Consider the following 18,569-nt stretch of genomic DNA (forward strand, 5'->3'; position numbering starts at 1 on the left):
CACACACACACACACACACAACACAGAGGAGGAGATTTAGGGCTTGGGCTGTGAAGGCACCTTCCATGGGTGGCATAAAAGGGGAATTTAACATAAGCAGAGGCAAAAAAAAAAGAGGTTTTGTGTCTCTCATGTATCTTCCTGTGAAACCGGGAGGCAGGTACCTGAGCTCAGGTGGGATGAATCCTCCCTGAGCTCATCCCTTTCGGGATGCTGACCCTGGGGAGATGCTCGGTGTGGGAGATGCCTCACTAAGAGAGGGCTGCAGGCGCAGCTCCGACCCTCTCGCCATGTCCTCCCTCCAGATAAAAAGGCGCAAAATGACCTAAAGGACCTCCTGGATCAGTCTGTGGAGAAGCTGTGGCAATTCCTCTCCAAGCACAGCCTGCTGGCTTGTCGTGGTTCGGTGTCAGAAGTTGTCTGGTGTAAGGGCCTTCCAGTCCCTCAGGGGGCTCCAGGAAAGCTGGGGAGGGACTCTGGAGCAGGGAGGGGAGCCATGGGACGAGGGGGAAGGGTTTTACACTGGAAGAGGGGAGATTTGGATGAGATATTGGGAAGAAATTCTTTGGTGTGAGGGGGGTGAGCCCCTGGCCCAGGTTGCCCAGAGAAGCTGTGGCTGCCCCATCCCTGGAGGGGTTCAAGGCCAGGTTGGCCGGGGCTTGGAGCAACGTGGGCTGGTGGGAGGTGTCCCTGCCCAGGGCAGGGGGTGGCACTGCCTGGGCTTTAAGGTCCCTCCAACCCAAACCAGCCTGGGATTCTGTGGTTGGCCTGAGTAGCCCAAGGTCGCACAGAGAGTCGTTAGGAGGAGGGTTTAATGAGAAGGTGGGACAGACCGTGGTGCTTGGTTGCAGGGCTTGGCCAGACAAGTGTGTTGAGCCGCGCCTTGCTTGCACTCCATCAGCCCCTTTTCTCCCTCTTCCTCCCCATTTTCTCGTCTTGTTCTTCCCCACCCGCCTCAATCCCTCGCAGTCCACTCCCAAATAAATTACTCACCCCAATTACGTTTTCCCTAACGATCCCAGTTTTGCTCCATGCGTACCCAAACTTGGTATTTCATGGAATAATAGAATAGTTTGGGTTGGAAGGGGCAGTTGAAAAGCTGGGAAGAAATCCGTGGGGCAAAAGGATCGCTTGGTCATCAACTCAGAGAGATTTCCGAAATCCAGAGCAGATCATAATCAAATACAGAAAATTAGCTGCCTGTTTTACCCTAATTTGCTGAGTCTTATAAACTATGGATTTCTTTATTGTAGGATTAATTCATTGTTATTTGTCTGTCTTGGAAGGACACCCTTCACGTCTCCTTTGGCACCCTAAAGCAATAAACTCATGGACTCGTTGCCGCCTTCCCTTCCCATCAGTAGGTGGCATAGTCAGAAAATGAAAAAGTTAAAAAATCCAGAATCTGGAGGTCGCTTAGTGTTTGCTTTAGGAAGACGCCTTAATTACTTGATTAGTTCATTCTGCAAATGGACTGCTGGGCCAGCTAGCCAAGCCTACGCAGGAAAGTGTCCTGGAGATGGGTCACCTCCAATGCAGCGGCGTAAAGCGCTGTGGTTTTCGTTCCCAAACCGCCCCACTGTCCCCCTTCCCCACGGGCACCTTGGGTCTGGATCTCAGTGTGACAGTCGCCGCGTTACCAACGGACGCTGCCAGGCAAAGTGGATCACAAACCCCCAGGAGGATGGAAACCATCCTTAGCAAAGGGGTTAGCATGGGGCCAGAGGAGGCCCCGGAGATGCTGGGAGGGCTGGAGCCCCTCTGCTGGGAGGACAGGCTGAGAGAGCTGGGGGGGTTCAGCCTGGAGAAGAGAAGGCTCCGCGGAGACCTTCCAGCCCCTGCCAGTCCCTCAAGGGGCTCCAGGAAAGCTGGGGAGGGACTCTGGAGCAGGGAGGGGAGCCGTGGGACGAGGGGCAACGATTTTAAACTGAAAGAACATGGATTTAGATGAGATATTGTGAAGAAATTCTTTGGTGTGAGGGGGGTGAGCCCCTGGCCCAGGTTGCCCAGAGAGGTGATGGATGCCCCATCCACGGAAACATCTTTTCCTGGGCGCTTCCCAGGCGGGGAACCAGCCTATCCCAGCTTTCTACTCGCTGAAAGCAGCTCCAGGGCTGACCTTGCCTTCACACCTCAGTGAAAAGCGAAGCAGCCACTTTGCTGGAGGGGGGGTCTGAGCTTCAAGCATCCCCCAGGTGGTCTTGGAGGCAGCAGGGATGCTTGGCCATGGGTCCTCTGGACACCATCTGAGTGCGTTCTTCTCCTGGCTGGTCTACATCAGGAAGCAAGCCTTCTCCTGGTTTTCATGTCCAAACCTTGCATATGTTTACCATCCCCCAGACATTCATAGGGTAGAAAATAATTTCTCCTGCCCTGCTGCTCATCTCGCACCCACGGGGCTGCTGCACTGGAGGCTTCTTCAGCTAACAAAGCTGTCCTGTGCCAGGACCAGCCATCGAAGAGGTAGGTGGTGAGCTCTGGTCACGTTCCAGTGCCTGAGCAATGACACAAGTGACATCAGCTGGAAAATGTCTTAATTATGTTCTTTTTCTCACTCAAGCCGTTCTTGAAACAGAGTGTTTGACATCTTAGCATTGCTCCTCTGAGCACAGCCTGGTTGTGGAAAACCAGGGGTGACCTGGGGCTGGCGAGGACTTTGAGACAGTGGGATTGATTCTATGATTTCTCCTTGCACCCCTCCTCCAAGTTTGCCTTCCACCCCAACCGCATCAGGCTCTTCAGCACCTTTGTGCATCGAGCACCGCTGAGCTCTGGTGGGCAGTGGTGAACCTTGGTCTGTGTGGGACAACCCAAGGGAAGAACGGGGGAAGCAATAGCTTTCTCCTTTCTGCCCCACACAGCTGGACTTGTCTGTAATCATAGAATCATAGAACGGTTTGGGTGGGAAGGGACCTTAAAGCCCACCCTGTGCCACCCCCTGCCCTGGGCAGGGACACCTCCCACCAGCCCAGGTTGCTCCAAGCCCCGGCCAACCTGGCCTTGAACCCCTCCAGGGATGGGGCAGCCACAGCTGCTCTGGGCAACCTGGGCCAGGGGCTCACCACCCTCAGCGTGAACAATTTCTTCCTTGTATCTCATCTCAATGTCCCCTCTTTTATTTTAAAACCGTTCCTCCTTGTCCGACCACTACAGGCCCTGCTAAAAAGCCTGTCCCCAAGAGCAGGCTGGAGAGGGGACGCTCTTTATCCATGGCAGCATCAGGTCTCATTCCCAGCCTCTCTTGCCCACCCTCTGTGTGGAACATGGCATTCCAACGTAACGACTAATTCCCTGGGACATTTTATTATTTTTCTAAGCTCATTATGTATTTAAGAACGTTGGCATCCAGGCGCGTTTCGGGGGGTTACAGCACCACCCCACTGCTCTGCCAGTAAAATGAGTTTAATTGCCTTTCCCTGGAGTTATTTTGACCTGCTCCAGGCCCTCTCTCATCCCCCTTATTTTCGTCTCCGTCATTCTGACCCACGCAAACCATCTGCCTCCCTTCTCCGTTCGTGCCAATAACCCCCCTCTGCCCAGACAGCCCTTTTCTTCTCCCTGTGATGGGCTGTCGGGGATCCCACCACGGAAACCATCCTTCATTCATGGAATCATAGAATTGCCTGCGTTGGAAGGTACCTTTCAGATCATCTAGTCCAACCAGTTGAGAGGAGTCTGAAAGGACTGTCTCGCTCTGTAACAGCCAAAATTAATGGATTTAAGCACCCGGGGCTGTGCTGAGCCAGTAAAACCCACAATGTTGTGAGTTGGGCTGGGCCACACTGTCGTCTTTCTACAAACTTTCTGCTCTCACTAAAGGGCAGGATAAAAGGTTCAGCTTTGCCGTATTTGCTAAAAGAGTACTTTTTTCTTCTTCTTTTTTTTTTTTTTTTTTTTATTTTCATTCCCCCGGGGACACTGGAAGGAAGAAGGTGAGTACTTTCTGCCTTCTTTGTGTGGTCAAAGTCCTTTTTCCTTCTCTACTGGAGTATTGCATTAGGAGGAGGGGGAAGGGTTTTACACCGACAGAGGGGAGATTGAGATGAGCTATTGGGAAGAAATTCTTTGGTGTGAGGGGGGTGAGCCCCTGGCCCAGGTTGCCCAGAGAAGCTGTGGCTGCCCCATCCCTGGAGGGGTTCAAGGCCAGGTTGGCCGGGGCTTGGAGCAACCTGGGCTGGTGGGAGGTGTCCCTGCCCAGGGCAGGGGGTGGCACTGGGTGGCCTTTAAGGTCCCTTCCCACCCAAACCATTCCGTGATTCTATGCAGCCCAATATCTCTCAGTTTTACCCTCTCGATTCTGCGTAACCCCCAGGCGTGCTCTGCCTGCCCCTGGGCTTGGAAGTGTTTGGATTCTGCTGGCAAACGTGGCTTTGGAGAGACACTGCTAAACACTTGGCATCAATTCCTGCAGACAAACACCACGATGAAAGCCATTGAAAGGGAAATTCTTAAAAAGAAGAATATCTATGAGCCCTTGTGTTGTCCATCCAAAGCTCCTTATCGCAGTGTTAGGAAGGCAGACCTGGTTCTCCATCTAATTCTGCATCTGTCACAGCGAGCTTGCCGTCTGGCCCTGGGACATGTTTTCCCAGCTCTTACATGGAGTCTGGGTACAGAAGCCCTTAGTTTCACCAGCTGAAGGAGGATGCGCAAATTTGTGCCTTTGGGTGATGCCTTCAGTGTGTCACGATCTTATTTCCAGAGAAAATGTTTGAGTTCCAAAACCTACTGCATAAATCCCTCCTCTTTTTGATACTGTTGTCCCACCCCTTGGTTGTCAAACCGCATAAACCCATCGCGCTTCTCTTGTGGGTCAACTGGAGGCTCTTCTTGCCTGGGATGGAGAGAGAAGCATGTGGGGCTAGGGAGCAGAGACCTTTTTAAGGGCTACTGGGGAAAACTGGAGGAGAACTGGAAGGAGGTAGCTTGAAGTTTTTGCTGTTGGGTAAAGGAATTGTTTAGGATGGCAAGAGTAGGTTGGGGAGGGGGGACTGAGAGGTGGAAATGGGTGATGGTTTAATGGTGGTTTTGGCAGCTTTGGGTTAACGGTTGGACTCGATGGTCTTAAAGGTCCCTTCAAACCTGGGCGATTCTATGATTCAATGAAATGGGCCACTGGCTGGTTCCCAGGCTTTGGCATCAACAACAGCACGTTGATGTTGCCCATCATTGCAAGAGGGGCTGCCCAGATAAGCGGGAAGGAGACATGCGAGCAGATAAAAAACCCATCCAGAAGATGCCATTGAGGTGGAAGTAGGGAGGGAGCTGTTTGAAAAAACGAAGGAGAAGATGAAGAGCCAGTTCCAGGATCTGACGGTGAGTGATGCTTCAAAACCTGCTGTTGTCAACCTGAAAAACGTGATTGGCAAATTAATGGCTGGACTAGTGGTCACTGCAGGGCACTTTTAATGCTCGGTGAAATTTTATGGACCGCGTGGGACGTAGCTACTAAGATGACAGAGCAATTGTGCGAGACGCAGGTTGTTCTGCAATGTTATAAGTGTCTTTGAAAAATGAGCTCTTGATGAACTTCAGCTGAGTCTTGTTTGGATTCGGTTCTCCAGTTGTCCCCAAAACCAGCTTTGTCACCTTCTTAATTAGCAAGCAAAATTATAGCTTACTGGGGAGTAATTTCCTAGCTTGGTCCTTTCCTTTCCTGATTTCTGACCTCATATGAGCTCTTCTACCCCATTTCTGGCCATTCTGATCATTCTTGTGTGTTGAAACCTGGTGGATTCAGGCTGTGATCGCACACGCCAAGACTCATCGCAGTTATCGGAGCGAAGTTCCCTTACGCTGGCCAAAGATCTGGCACGATGGCCTGACTGGAGATGATGGACACCTGGGTGGGATGTAGACTCACTTAATAAACTCCTCTTCTTCTGCTTTGGGTATGGAAGACTGGTTTTGATGCTTCCCCAGCAGGTTTTTTGGGTATGCCCAGGTCAAAGCTGCCAGCGCTAGCGTTACAACCTTGGCAGTCCCAGCAGATAATAGTGCAAACTGGGAGTTCCTGGAGCTTAATGGCTCTGTTGTCTGATGTCTGACGCTGTGGTCCTCTGCCACAGCAGGAGCATATCATCAAGATGCTGGAGAAGGACGTTTCCAACATGCCCAGCCTCACCCTTCGTCTGTGGGACCAACTGGTTGGGGTGCTGCCAAGTATGGTCCAACTTCTCTCTGGGACCAACATGGTGGGTGGGAGAGGGCCTGGGGACACACTTGGGGTGCTGTGCGTCTTTTCCCACCATATATTCCTAAATAAACAGCTGGGGTCCAGACCGCTGAGCGTACTTGCATGTTCCCGTTCATTTCTACCAAATATTTTATAATTTTCTTCTCCTTCTACAAAAAAACCCAGGCCAACAACTAAATCTGTTCCATTTTGCTCTTCTCCATGCAGCTTTCCAGAAGGAACGCCAAGACATCCAGGCTTTGCCAAAATCCCTGTGACCAAAAAGACCTGCAAGAAGAGTCTTTCTTTGCTTTTTTTCCCATCAAAATATTATTTTGTTGTTGTTGCTTTTATCCTTCATTGCTTTTAACCAGCCGGTTCATTGCTTTTCTGTGTTGACCATCAAGCGAGTGGCGATTTTAGAATTATTATGGATTAGATTCAGTAGCTTTAAAGGCAGGCTCGTGAGGACCCAGGAGTGTCTGGATCTCCTGTAGGTCCCATGTCACATCTGCCAGCCCCTCGTGAAGGGGCTTTTCCCCATGCCGACCTTCTTTGGTGAGAACTTTGGTGCCCCAGCTGCTTTGTTGAACGTCTTCTAGGAAATAGGGCGATGGATGACATGTATGAGTTTAATGGCATTTATACTAAAAGTTAGTGGTAGCTTGTGCATAGTTTTTGTACTCTTTTTTCCCGCCCATATTTCAGTTTTCCAGTAGAAGCCAGCGGAGCGGGACACGCGTAAGCCTGAATCAAACCCAGAACTGTCCAATGGCAAATTTATTGTGTGGCATATAGAGAAGGCTGTAAAGACCCAAAAGCGCAACTCTGCTGGAAATTACCTGAAATCTAATAAAATATTAACCTTTTTGGACTACACATGACTCGTATTATTTTTTTTAATGCAACAGAAGTGACCGGACTGCTTGGTCGGGTGTTTCGTATTAAGGTGAAGCCTTGGGAATACTCTACAATAATTGCTTTTATTTGCCCCGGCTTCGGTGTCGCTGGGGCACCGTTTGCAGATGTTTGGCCTCTGAACGGGGGACGCTTTGATGGTTCTTTTGGCCATTTGGAGAGGAAAGGCAGCTCAGCGGTCAGAGCCCTACCCCAGGCTGTTCAGACCTTGAGTGTGTTGTCTTCCCTTGTCCCAGACCTTCGGGGCGTCCTTGGTGGGTGTCCCAAGGAGAAGCCTTGGTTGGGGGGGCCGTGTGGGGCAGCTGCCGTGGACTCACGTTGCACCGAGGTGGGAGGAAACCTGCAGTTGTGTGGTTGCAACCCTGGAGAGCTTTCATAGAATCACAGAATGAAAGAATTGCCCAGGTTGGAAGGGACCTTTCAGATCATCGAGTCCAACCGTTAACCCAGCACTGCCAAGGCCACCACTACCCCATGGCCCTCAGCACCACGTCTGCCCGGCTTTTCAGTCCCTCCAGGGATGGCGACTCCACCACTGCCCTGGGCAGCCTCTTCCAGTGCTTCACAACCCTTTCCAGGAGGAAATTGTTCCCAATAGCCATCCTAAACCTCCCCTGGCACAACTTGAGGCCATTTCCTCTTGTGCCATGGCCTGTTCCTTGGGAGAAGAGCCCGACCCCCCCTGGCCACCCCCTCCTTTCAGGGAGCTGTAGAGAGCCAGAAGGTCTCCCCTCAGCCTCCTCTTCTCCAGGCTGAACACCCCCAGCTCCCTCAGCCGCTCCTCACAAGACCTGTGCTCCAAAGACTTGTTCTCTTTCCTCCTCATGGAAGAGGCAATGCGTGTCCTCAGGATGCCACCACGGATGGAGATGCCCCTGGGCAAGACGCGCTTGCCCAGGTCTTGACATCCCCATCCCAGGTCTCGACAGCCTCATGCCAGGTCTAGGGCTCAGTCCCAGCATGTTTATGGCTTCCAAAGAGGTGTGTTGTCATGGCCTGTCTGACAGCACCTGGGGGACCGAGTGGCTCGTTGCATGACGCAGCGTGCTCAGCTCTCCTGGCCCCGTCATCCCTACGGGTGCTGAACCAGACATGAACCAAGATGTGACCCCACCGTCCCAGTCTGCCCAGTGCTCATCCAGGTGGGAGAAAGGGAGCAGTACACCCAGGCACACCCACCCCAAGGGGACAGCAGTCACCCTCCTGGTCGTGCCACCTGACCAAGTCAGTCCCCCCAACCACGTAAAGATCTTGGAGGGTGCTTTGTTCTGCTCCAGGACCAGGGATGGAGTAGGGACACGGGGGCCTGGGGACCGGGCTGTGGGCTGTGAGCCTGAGTGCCCTGGGTTGGCTGCAGGCTGCAGCAAGGAGCAGGCAGGACCCCTCAGAGAGAGGGGGGACTTGCAGTAGCACCTTAAAACTTCCTCCCCACCTTGGCCCCTTCCAGAGATTGACCACTGTGGGTGCACAGCTTGCACCACGTGGCCCACACCAAGGCTGAGGGCAGCGGTGGTTTGGGGTCAGTTCAGCTCCCTCTGGTCCCCCGTGCCTCAGTTTCCCCATGGGCCCAGAGAGGGGACAAGCACCTCTCCCCCTTTCCGGGGGCTGCGGTTCCTCCTGCCCGCTGTGGGCTGAGCTGGTCGGGAATTGGGCAGCGAAGGGAGAGCGAAAGCCATGGAGACCCACTGGAGATGGGACACGGACTGCCCCATGCACCCACCCCCTGCCCCAGGGGCAAGAATTCCAGGGGGAAACTCCCCCCCCCACCACCGCCGCAGCAAGCCGAGTACACCCGAGGGACGCTCCTGCCCCCGTTCCCTGGGAGATGCTCCGGCTTCGGCCCCCCCTGCCCCTTCCCGGTCCCCCCGATGGATGCTGCTGCTCTGGCCCCCCGGGGGATGCTCCTGCCCCGGCCCACCCTACCCCTGCCCGCCCCCCCCCCCAAGGGGATGCTCCTGCCCCTCTTCCCCAGGGGATGCTCCTGCTCCGGCCCCCCCGGGGGATGCTCCTGCTCCGGCCCCTCCTGCCCCTACTCGCCCCCCGACAGGGGACGCTTCTGTCCCGGTCCCCCCGGGGGATGCTCCTCTCCCGGCCCCCCCCTGCCCCTGCCCGATTCCCCCGGGGGTTGCTCTTGCCCCGACTCCCCGTAGGACGCTCCTACCCCGTTCCCCCGGGGGTTGCTCTTGCCCAGGCCCCCTCCTGCCCCTGCCCGGTCCCCCCCGAAGGATGCTGCTGCCCCGGTCCCCCCGGGGGATGCTGCAGCCCCCGGCTCCCTACTCCTACCCGGCCCCCCCCACGGCATGCTCCTGCCACCCCGGGGGATGCTCCTACTTCGGCCCCCCCACTCCGCCCCTGCCCGACTCCCCGCTGTCGGGGCGGCCCGAGGCCGGCGAATGGGCGGCGGGGGCGGCCCCGGAGAGGGGTGGGGGGAACGTGGGGAACCCGCCCCCCCCCCCCCCTCCCCCCTCCGCCCCCTTTCCCCTTCCTCTTCCCCTTCCCCGCCTACAAAACCCTCCCGGCCGAGCGCTCCTCGCTCAGCGCCCGCCGGCTCCGCAGCCGCCCCGCCGGCTCCGCGCATCGCCCACCCCCGGGGACCACCTCCCTCCCCCCCCGCCCCATGGGAGGCTGGCGGGGAGCGGCCGCCCCTCTGCGCCCCTGGGGAGCTGGCGGTGAGGTCGGGGGCTGCCCTCGCCCCCCTGTCGCGGCCACCATGGCGCAGCCCGGGGACTGAGCGAGGTGGCCACGGGAAACTCGCCCCCCGCCGTGGGGTCGCCCCGCAGGTGAGTGGGGTTGGGGGGGGTGGGGACAAAGGGGGACAGGCGGCTGCGGGGGGAGGGGAGGGGGATGGATCGCCCCCAACTTCCCGCGTGGGGTGGGCGCAGAGGGGCCGGTGTCTCCCCGAGCATCCCCCGCCACCCCCAGCATGGGATGCAGGAGGGGGGGAGCGAGGTCTGACACGACCCCCCCACCCCCCCTCGAGGTGACGCCACCCCCGTCACACTCCTCGGGGTGACACGGGTGATGTCTCTCCCCCGTGGGAGTGGGACCGGAGGCCGGGGATGCTGCTCCCTGCTCCTGGGGGGGGGAGGCGGCGGGAGCTGGGGGTCCCCACGGAGCACAGCACCCATGCGCTGAGAGCCGCGGGGGTGCAGGGGGCGAGTTTGGGAGTGCTCAGCGGGTCCCACTTAGCGGGCGATTTTAACTCCTTCCGCACCAGAGCCCGGCTGGGGGCTGGGGGGTGGTTTTCCCCCCCCAGGTTGGGTGCTGTGATGAAACCTCGGTGGCAGCGGTGTCACAGCCTCCCCAGGGCTGACAGCACTCACTGTCCCATCCCTGGGACCAGCCCAACTCAAGCCTCTTGACCAGAGGGGCAGTGACAGCAGGATCGGGCCCGTGGGGACAGCAGGCTCGGCTCACGGTCAGGGTGCTGGGGTACCTAGAGGCGGTGTGAGTGCGGGGGTACCCCAAGCTCTAGGGGTGAAAGAGGTCCTGGGGGACTTGAATGCATACACTGAGCCCCCATCTCCCCATCCCTGGGGAGGGACAGATGTCCAGGGCGTGCTCGGAGAGGACACCAAGGCTGGACATCCGCAGGGCACGTGGTGGCACACGGGTGGGTGGCAGGAGCCCCTCCTTGGCCAACGAGCGAGGGGTGTGTGGTGGCGGTGGGCATTTCACTGAGCTGCAAGGACACAGGCAGGACCAGGCGGTGGTGGACCCGTGGTCCTGCTGAGCTCGCCCACCAGCTGCTCCCTGCATTCGCTGAGGGGGTCTGGCTCTCGTCTTGGGGGGCACTGCCAAGCCCAGCCTCGGGCAAGTCAAGAAGCCACACGTTGAGCTGTGGTGCTCAGCTCTGCCGAGCTCCCTTGGCAGCAGGTCTGTGTCCCCAGCACCAGCCCACACCACCTCGCACTGGGCCGTGGTGGCAGAGCCATGCGGGGTATGGGATTAGCCAGGATCGGGCCCCTGCCATGTCGGGATATTCCATAGCCACCAAGAACCATCTCACGCGCCTGTTCTGCTCCACCAGCAGCAGGAGGATGGAGAACAAAGCCATGTACCTTCACACCTTCAATGAGAGAGAGAATGGCTCCATCTTCGAGGAGCCCTTCGAGGGGAGGAACCTCTCCAAACTCAACCTCTGCGAGGACGGTGAGTACGGGCTCCACGTCCTGCTTGGTCCTGGGGGGCTTTGAACCTGGTGGTAGAAACCTGGAGAGACAATGTGGGGCGAAATGGGAGCTTGGGTTGCTCAGGAGGGAGCTCAGCAATTCGTCCCCATGCAGGTAAAGGTCCTCCAGGTCCCAGGGCACCAGAGCAGAGGAGCAATCCCTGCCCCAGGTGTCCAGGGTGAGGGTGCCTTGGTGGAATTAGCACCATGATGAATGTGTGTGACCCAAACGGAGCAGGAAACTCCTCCTCTCCTCACTGGGAGAAACAGGGAATCCCATTGCAAGGAGGTTTCTGTGCCTCCTCTTCTGTCCCCCCCTTTCTGGTCTGATGGGGTGATGACAGACCCAGGGCACCGTGGATCTCTCGAGGTGCCCAGGATCTCATTTGGTTCTGCCACTGACAAGGGCTGTGCTCCGAGGAAAGTCGTTGTGCTTGCTAAAGGCTGATTTTTGAGGTTTTGGGGTTTTTTTCTCGTCTTCTGGCTGTCTTGCATGTGGCCTTGTCCAGAGATGCCCCGCAGTGAGGGTGGCAGCAGGACACTGTGGGACTTGCTTGCATCTCCTGCCCGTCTTAGCTGGCCTCTATCTCCACTGCAGACTTGCTGAGCTCTTTTCCTTCACTCTTGCCCCACAAAATGCTGTCCATGTTCCACCAGCTCCAGGCTTGGTCTCCAACCAAACAGCCCTGATGAATTTTTCCCGAGGTCTTTGCAGCCCAGGTGGGAGAGGGTGGCAGAGTTGGGTCCTCATGTAGAGATGAGCAACCTGGGCTGGTGGGAGGTGTCCCTGCCCAGGGCAGGGGGGTTGGAACTGGATGGTCTTTAAGGTCCCTTCCAACCCAAACCATTCTGTGGTTCAATGTGAGGTCCCCTTCACTGGCAGCTTTACTTAGAGACCTGTGGGGCTGCTGGGGAAACTGGTCTTGTTCTGAGCCGGCTTCCCAGCACCACTGTCCCCCACCACAAGGATGGGATCAGGGTGATGGGGGACTCACCTTCCTGGGTTTAGGCATGAGGGACATCCCTGGGATGTGGTGGAGAGTCCTGGGTGCTTCCAGAGGGCAGCCCATGGCCAGGATGGGCCACATGCAGGCACCGAGCGAGCCAGGAGCACCCAGCCCTGGACAAATAGCTGCTGGATCCTGGTGGCTCCTGGTGGTTATTGCAAGAGGAGACGTGGCGTCACTGTGTGGGGTCTTCTCCTGCCCTCCAGCCCCTGGGACAGGGATAGCTTTGAGTCTGGAGGGTGGATTTTCCACCCGGGTGAAAGCTGAGTCTCGATGCAGTTCCCCACACTTGATGTCACCCTGCAAGGGTCCCCCTGCTCTCAGTGGCGTGTCTGCTCTTGCCTCTGCCCACCTTCCTGCTGCCCGCTCGTAAAATCCAGCACCCATCCCACCTTCCTGCAGCAGAGAGAGGGGCAGATCCTGACCACGGGCTGTCCCCGTGCTCTGTCCCGCTGCAGATGTGGCGGGGGGATGGTGGAGCCTGAAGGGAGTGACACTGGAAGAGATGGGAGGTGTCTACTAGGTCCAAGGGTTGGTGTCTTCTAGGGCCGCCATCGCCAGCAGAGACCTTGCGTGTGCATGGAGTGATGGCAGGGAGGGTTCCAGGTATCTCCCTGGCTTTGGTATTTTTGTGGCAGGTTGCCCTGGGTCTCTGAGGGCAAATCTGCTCATCCATAAGTCACCCCGATGCAGAGCTGGCCCTCCGAGGAACCCCGTTCCCACGGGAGAGGGTGCTGGAAGGACACTTGTGGGGCTGTGTCTGGCCTTCAGCTGCACGGGGCAGGGGTAAGGTCAACCTTGAGGGCTTCACCCTGAGGATGGGACCACCCGGGTCCCTCCTGGGCTCGTGGCAAGTGTTTGGCGTGGGGCTGAGGACCACTGTGGCAACCTGCCGCTTGCCACGACCCCCAGGACAGCTGCCCTGGACCACCCCCCTCCCAGGGCTCAGGGGACAACAAATCCTGGCTGCTTTCAGCCTCCTGCCTTCTGTACCCCCCCTGACCGGGCGGGCCGCCGCTCCGGCTCCCCTGGGCATGGGCAGGGGGAGGAAATATTTGCTTTTCCCCTTGGTTACTGGCCGGAGCCTGCCCATGGGCTCCGCGGAGCGGGCTGTTGTGAAAACCCTGCTTACGCAGCTGCGGTCCCTCCTGCTCTTCCCAGAGCAGCACAAGAGGAGTGGGTGGTTCGGGGCCCGGGGCCAGCTCCTCCCGGAGTCCCCCAGGACCTGATATAAGTGTTAATGTCAGAAAAATATTGCAGCTTTCCTCATCCTGAATCCTTCGGCTCCATCTGTTTGGCCGGTGACAGCAAATGGGAGCGGCGTGCGGGTAATGAATTGCAGATGGAGGGGTCCCCCGAGGAGCGGCACCGCCTTTCGCACCTGAGCTGGGGCGCCTGGAGCACCCCACATCCCCGTGGGGTCCCCGTGGGGTGTCAGCGAGCCTGACCTCAGCGCTTGATCATTGCGGAGCCCCAAAATGGGGCTGAGTTAAGCGATACGCCCAGCGTAACCCTTCGCTGGCTGGAGGCTTTTGCAAAACCTCCCTGTCCTCCAGCAGGACAGACACACGGACCAGCAAGGGAAGGGCTCCTGCCAGGCTGGGGACACCCCCAACCCCTCGTACCTCCTCTCCATCTCTGGCACCCCAAGGGCCAGCTTGGTCCCACAGGGAGAATCGTAAAATAGTTTGGGTGGGAAGGGACCTTAAAGCCCACCCCGTGCCACCCCCTGCCCTGGGCAGGGACACCTCCCACCAGCCCAGGTTGCTCCAAGCCCCGTCCAACCTGGCCTTGGTTGGTGAGCTTCTGCCCCATGGATGGGAGGTGGGATGGGGTGAGGCCCCAAAACCCAACAGGGAAGGTCTTCGCTGGAAGTGGGCATTGCTGATGGCCATGGATGAGCGTGATCTCCTCCCCAGGAGGTTGGCTTTGGGGCCACGATGCTTCACCCTTTCTGCTGGGTTGATGCAGGCTCTGGATCGGTTCTACGCTGTTTCTCAGGGCTTAAAGGGCAAAAAGCAACAGGATGGAGCCACCCAAATGTCAAGGAGGTGGGAGTTTGGGACTCTTCCTTCACCCTTTGTTGGTGTCTCCTTGGAGACATCTCAGATCTGGCAAGGGTGCAAAACCAGGCAGTGCTTGTTGACCTGGCCTGAAGTTGCCGTTTCTCAGCTGCTCTAAGAAACCTTGTATTCCTGCAAGGGTCCAACAGACAAATGCAGGCACCCAACGCCCTGCACCCTGTCCTGGCAGCACGGTGTCACCCAGAGAGCCAAGGCGTCAGGCTGAAGCATCACTGCAGCCTTGGGGCTGGGGACAGAGGGATGCAGGGGCTGTGTCCAGATCGGGCTCTGGCTCCTAAGACCTAAGACCACGACCTGGCCCAGATTTCAACTAGGCTTGAGCTTTGAACACGTGCAAAGCCCAAAACCAGATGACTTCACTGCTGTTGGGTTCATGGCTGGAGAGCCTTTCATAGAATCATAAAATGGTTTGGGTTCGAAGGGACCTTGAAGATGCCATCTTGTTCCAACCCCCTGCCCTGGGCAGGGACACCTCTGACTTTCCTTCCCTCTTCTTTCCTTGCGTTTTCCTCCTGGCTACAGCAGTGTCGAAGAGGCGCTGGATCGCAGCGAGTGCAGGAGAGGACAAGCAGGGGCCGGCAGGGATGTCAGGGTCCAAGCACCTTAGAATAATAGAATGGGTTGGGTTGGAAGGGACCTTTAAAGGAGTCGTAGTTGAACCCCAGCCGGCAGCCAGAACCACGCAGCCACTCGCTCACTCCCCCCTGGTGGGATGGGAGAGGGAATGGGAAGAGGAAAAGTGAGGAAAAACTCGTGGGTTGAGATAAGGACAGTTTAAAGGTAGAGCAAAAGCCGCGCACACAAGCAAAGCAAACCAAGGAATTCATTCCCTGTTCCCCATCGTGGGTGGAGGTTCAGCATCCCCAGGGAAGCCGGGATCCATCGCGCATAACGGCGACTTGGGAAGACAAACACCATCACACCCAACATCCCCCCTTTCCTCCTTCTCCCCCCAGCTTTATACACCGGGCATGACGTCCCATGGCATGGAAAGCCCCTCGGGTCAGTTGGGGTCCCGGCTGTGTCCCCTCCCAAGTCCTTGCCCTCTCCCAGCCCATCACTGGTGGGGTGGGCTGAGGAGCAGAAGAGGCCGTGAGAGCTCAGCAACAACCAGTGCGCTATCACACTGTTCCCATCCCAAATCCAAAACATGGCACTATGCCAGCTGCTAGCAAAAAAGTCAACTCCATCCCAGCTGGAACCACGACAAAAGGCCACCTCCCTGCCCTGGGCAGAGACATCTTCAACGAGACCAGGTTGCTCCAAGCCCCGGCCAACCTGGCCTTGAACCCCTCTAGGGATGGGGCAGCCACAGCTTCTCTGGGCAACCTGGGTGTTGCCGAAATTATATTTGCAATATTTTCTCCTGATGGGAGATGGTGTGTGATGCTCTCCCTGACCTCCCGCTCTGCCCCCCAGGTCCCGGGCGGAGGATGAAGGCAGCGGGACGCTGCGGCCGGCTGGGCTCCTTGGCAGCACTGAAGTACGCCGTGGTGGGACTCTACCTCCTCGTCTTCCTCATCCTCGTCGGGGTCTTCATCCTCGCAGGTAAAGGCTGAGCCTGGGTCCTCCCTCCATGGTGCAACGGTACCCTAGGGAGGAATAACCCCCTGCACCAGGACAGGTTGGGGGTGACCTGCTGGAGAGCAGCTCAGTGGAAAGAGACCTGGGAGTCCTGGGGGACAACAGGATGGCCATGGGCCAGCAATGTGCCCTCGTGGCCAAGAAGGCCAATGGCATCCTGGGGGGCATCAAGAAGAGTGTGGCCAGCAGGTGGAGGGAGGTCATCCTCCCCCTCTGCTCTGCCCTGGGGAGGCCACAGCTGGAGCACTGGGGCCAGTTCTGGGCTCCCCGGTTGCAGAAGGACAGGGAACTGCTGGGGAGGGGACAGCAAAGGGCTACCAAGATGCTGAGGGGACTGGAACATCTCTCTGATGAGGAAAGGCTGAGGGATTTGGGTCTCTTCAGTCTGGAAAAAAGACGACTGAGGGGGGACCTTATCAACACTTGTAAATACTGAAAGGGGGGGTGTCAGGAGGATGGGGCCAGGCTCTTCTCAGTGGTGCCCAGGGACAGGACAAGGGGCAACGGGCACAAACTTGACCATGGGAAGTTCCATCTCAACATGAGGAGGAACTTCTTTGCTGTGAGGGTGGCAGAGCCCTGGCACAGGCTGCCCAGAGAGGTGGGGGAGTCTCCGTCTCTGGAGACATTCCAGCCCCGCCTGGACGCGTTCCTGTGCCACCTGCTCTGGGTGACCCTGCTCTGGCCGGGGGTTGGACGGGATGATCTCCAGAGGTCCCTGCCAACCCCTGCCGGTGTGGGATTCCCCTGTGCATGAGCTCAGACAACTGGGTCTGGCCATGGACATGGAACCACGTTTCTGCTCCCTCTGCAGAGGTGTTTGGGAGGGTTTTCCGTGCCATCCAGGGGAGGAAAATATGGGATCCAGCTTCCAGCTCTTTGGGGACAACAACATGAGCCCATACCAGCTCCATACGGCGTATCCGGAGCGGTTTTGGTTTAAGCTTTGAGGCTGGAGTCGCTGCAGGGTCTGAGCATCATGTGCTGGGGATAGAGAAGCTCAGGAGCCCCGCGTTTGGGGCTGGAATCGTTCCCACCCCTCGGTCACGGCTGCTGGGTTTGCACCGACCCCCCCCCGTATTTCGCTTGGGGCGAGGATAAACGCCGGCTCCACCAGCGATGGAGACGCGGGCAGGGTGTTATCCTCCCACAGCACACCCCGCACGTGCCGGCAAAGCTGCTGCTTCCCTTCTCCGTCGTTTTGGGGAGCGCGGGGATGGGAAAAAGCCGCTTGCAAATGCTTCTAATTGCTCCCAGCCCCAGCTCATCCCTGCGCACACATCCCATGGGGGCCGCCTCGCCGCCGGCTTGTTTTCCTCCTCTCCTCGTCGTGCTGGAAGCAGTTTGGGAAGATGCTTAATCCGAGATACACGCCCCCTCCGGCCCTTGCACCCATCCCACCCCCATGTGGGGCTCTGCGGGGTCAGGGGGGGCGTTGGATGGGTGGCAGCGGGTGGGAAATGCCACCACCAAGGACCAGCTCCTCGCTTCCCACCCACCTCCTTCCCAGCTTTAACCCCAGCATCTGGGGGGGGGGAGGGGGGTGGATCTGGGGACCCCCTTTTCCAGCCCCAAATCGCCCCCCGCTGCCCCTGCACCATCCCTTCGGGGGTGATTTTCGGTGCCTCGCCTGCTGCAGGCAGCCCCGTTTTTGTTTTTTTTTTTGCAAAGGGTGGGTTTAGGGTTTGGTTTTTTTTTTTTTTCAGGGCTAGGGAAGGGACAGAGAAGGTTTTGCTGGAATTTTGAAGCCTCTCCCACTTATTTCTTGCATGACATTGTTCGAATGTTGTTGTTGGCCCGCGAAAGCCTGAGCGAGGGATGCCATGAATTGTGCAAAGAGCTCGGGACGGGGTTTTTGTCCGGGGCTGAGCTACAGCTGCTCGCCCCAAAGCAGCTCCAGCAACAACAATAACGTTACGGCGTCGGGGAGAGCTGGAGGCTCCACGGGCACCCGCAAAACCCCACCTCCGGGAGATTCCCGTGACGGGCAGGATTCCAGCTCGATCCCAGTAAAACCACCTTACCCCCCTGAGCTGTGGACCGCAATCCTGGGGGGGGGAAGGGCAAAATGAAGAGGAAAAAATCATCTCTATCGTTATTGCTCTCTGCGTGTGTTGAACTTCGAGCCAAGCCTCTGGGATTTGGATGTGGCTGACTCAAGTGCTGGAGCCAGCCGTGCCGACCGCCGGTGCCCGGAGCGGCCTTATCACGCCAAGGAAAACCACAGGCACAGGGTGGTCTTGTGGCTGGGGACACGGGGAGGAGACCCCGTCCAGCTGGGAGCCACATGGAGCCCAGGGAGACAACCCTGATGCTCCTCAGCTTCAGGGCTCTGCGGCTGAAACCTTGATGTTGGAGCTGATGGTCCTCGGACCATCCAGGACCAACCAGGACTGGTCCAAGACCACCTTGGTCCAGGACTGGGTATTCGTGGGCATCCTTAATGGTGGTGGCTTGGTTTTCCCATGGAAAATCCCACTTTGTGCTACTGGAGACCAGAGAGCAGCGTGTCGGAGCTGAGACCTTCTGCCCAGCGTCCCTCAGAAGGGGTCCCTCAGAAGTAGCCTTGTTCTCACCTGCTCCTTGGGCTGGGAAGAGCTGGCCGCGATGCTGTAAGAGGAACATCACCG

The 18,569-nt window shown here is 57.7% G+C and overlaps 1 protein-coding gene across 3 annotated transcripts in view; it reads left to right on the top strand.

The window, feature by feature from the left end:
* The first annotated feature begins 9,603 nt into the window (after positions 1 to 9,603).
* The window catches only part of SCARA5 (scavenger receptor class A member 5), a 39,528-nt gene continuing 30,562 nt past the window's right edge, over positions 9,604 to 18,569 (top strand). For 2 of the 3 annotated variants that reach the window (XM_063327880.1, XM_063327882.1), the window contains exons 1-3: positions 9,604 to 9,873; positions 11,124 to 11,245; positions 15,775 to 15,903. In XM_063327880.1, coding sequence (XP_063183950.1) covers positions 11,134 to 11,245; positions 15,775 to 15,903 — 241 coding nt within the window. In that variant the 5' untranslated portion in view covers positions 9,604 to 9,873; positions 11,124 to 11,133. The remainder of the gene's footprint in view (positions 9,874 to 11,123; positions 11,246 to 15,774; positions 15,904 to 18,569) is intronic. The other variant, XM_063327881.1, reaches the window with a different exon arrangement.

Source organism: Chroicocephalus ridibundus, chromosome 3 (genome assembly GCF_963924245.1).
Source record: "Chroicocephalus ridibundus chromosome 3, bChrRid1.1, whole genome shotgun sequence".
Classification (NCBI taxonomy): Eukaryota; Metazoa; Chordata; class Aves; order Charadriiformes; family Laridae; genus Chroicocephalus; species Chroicocephalus ridibundus.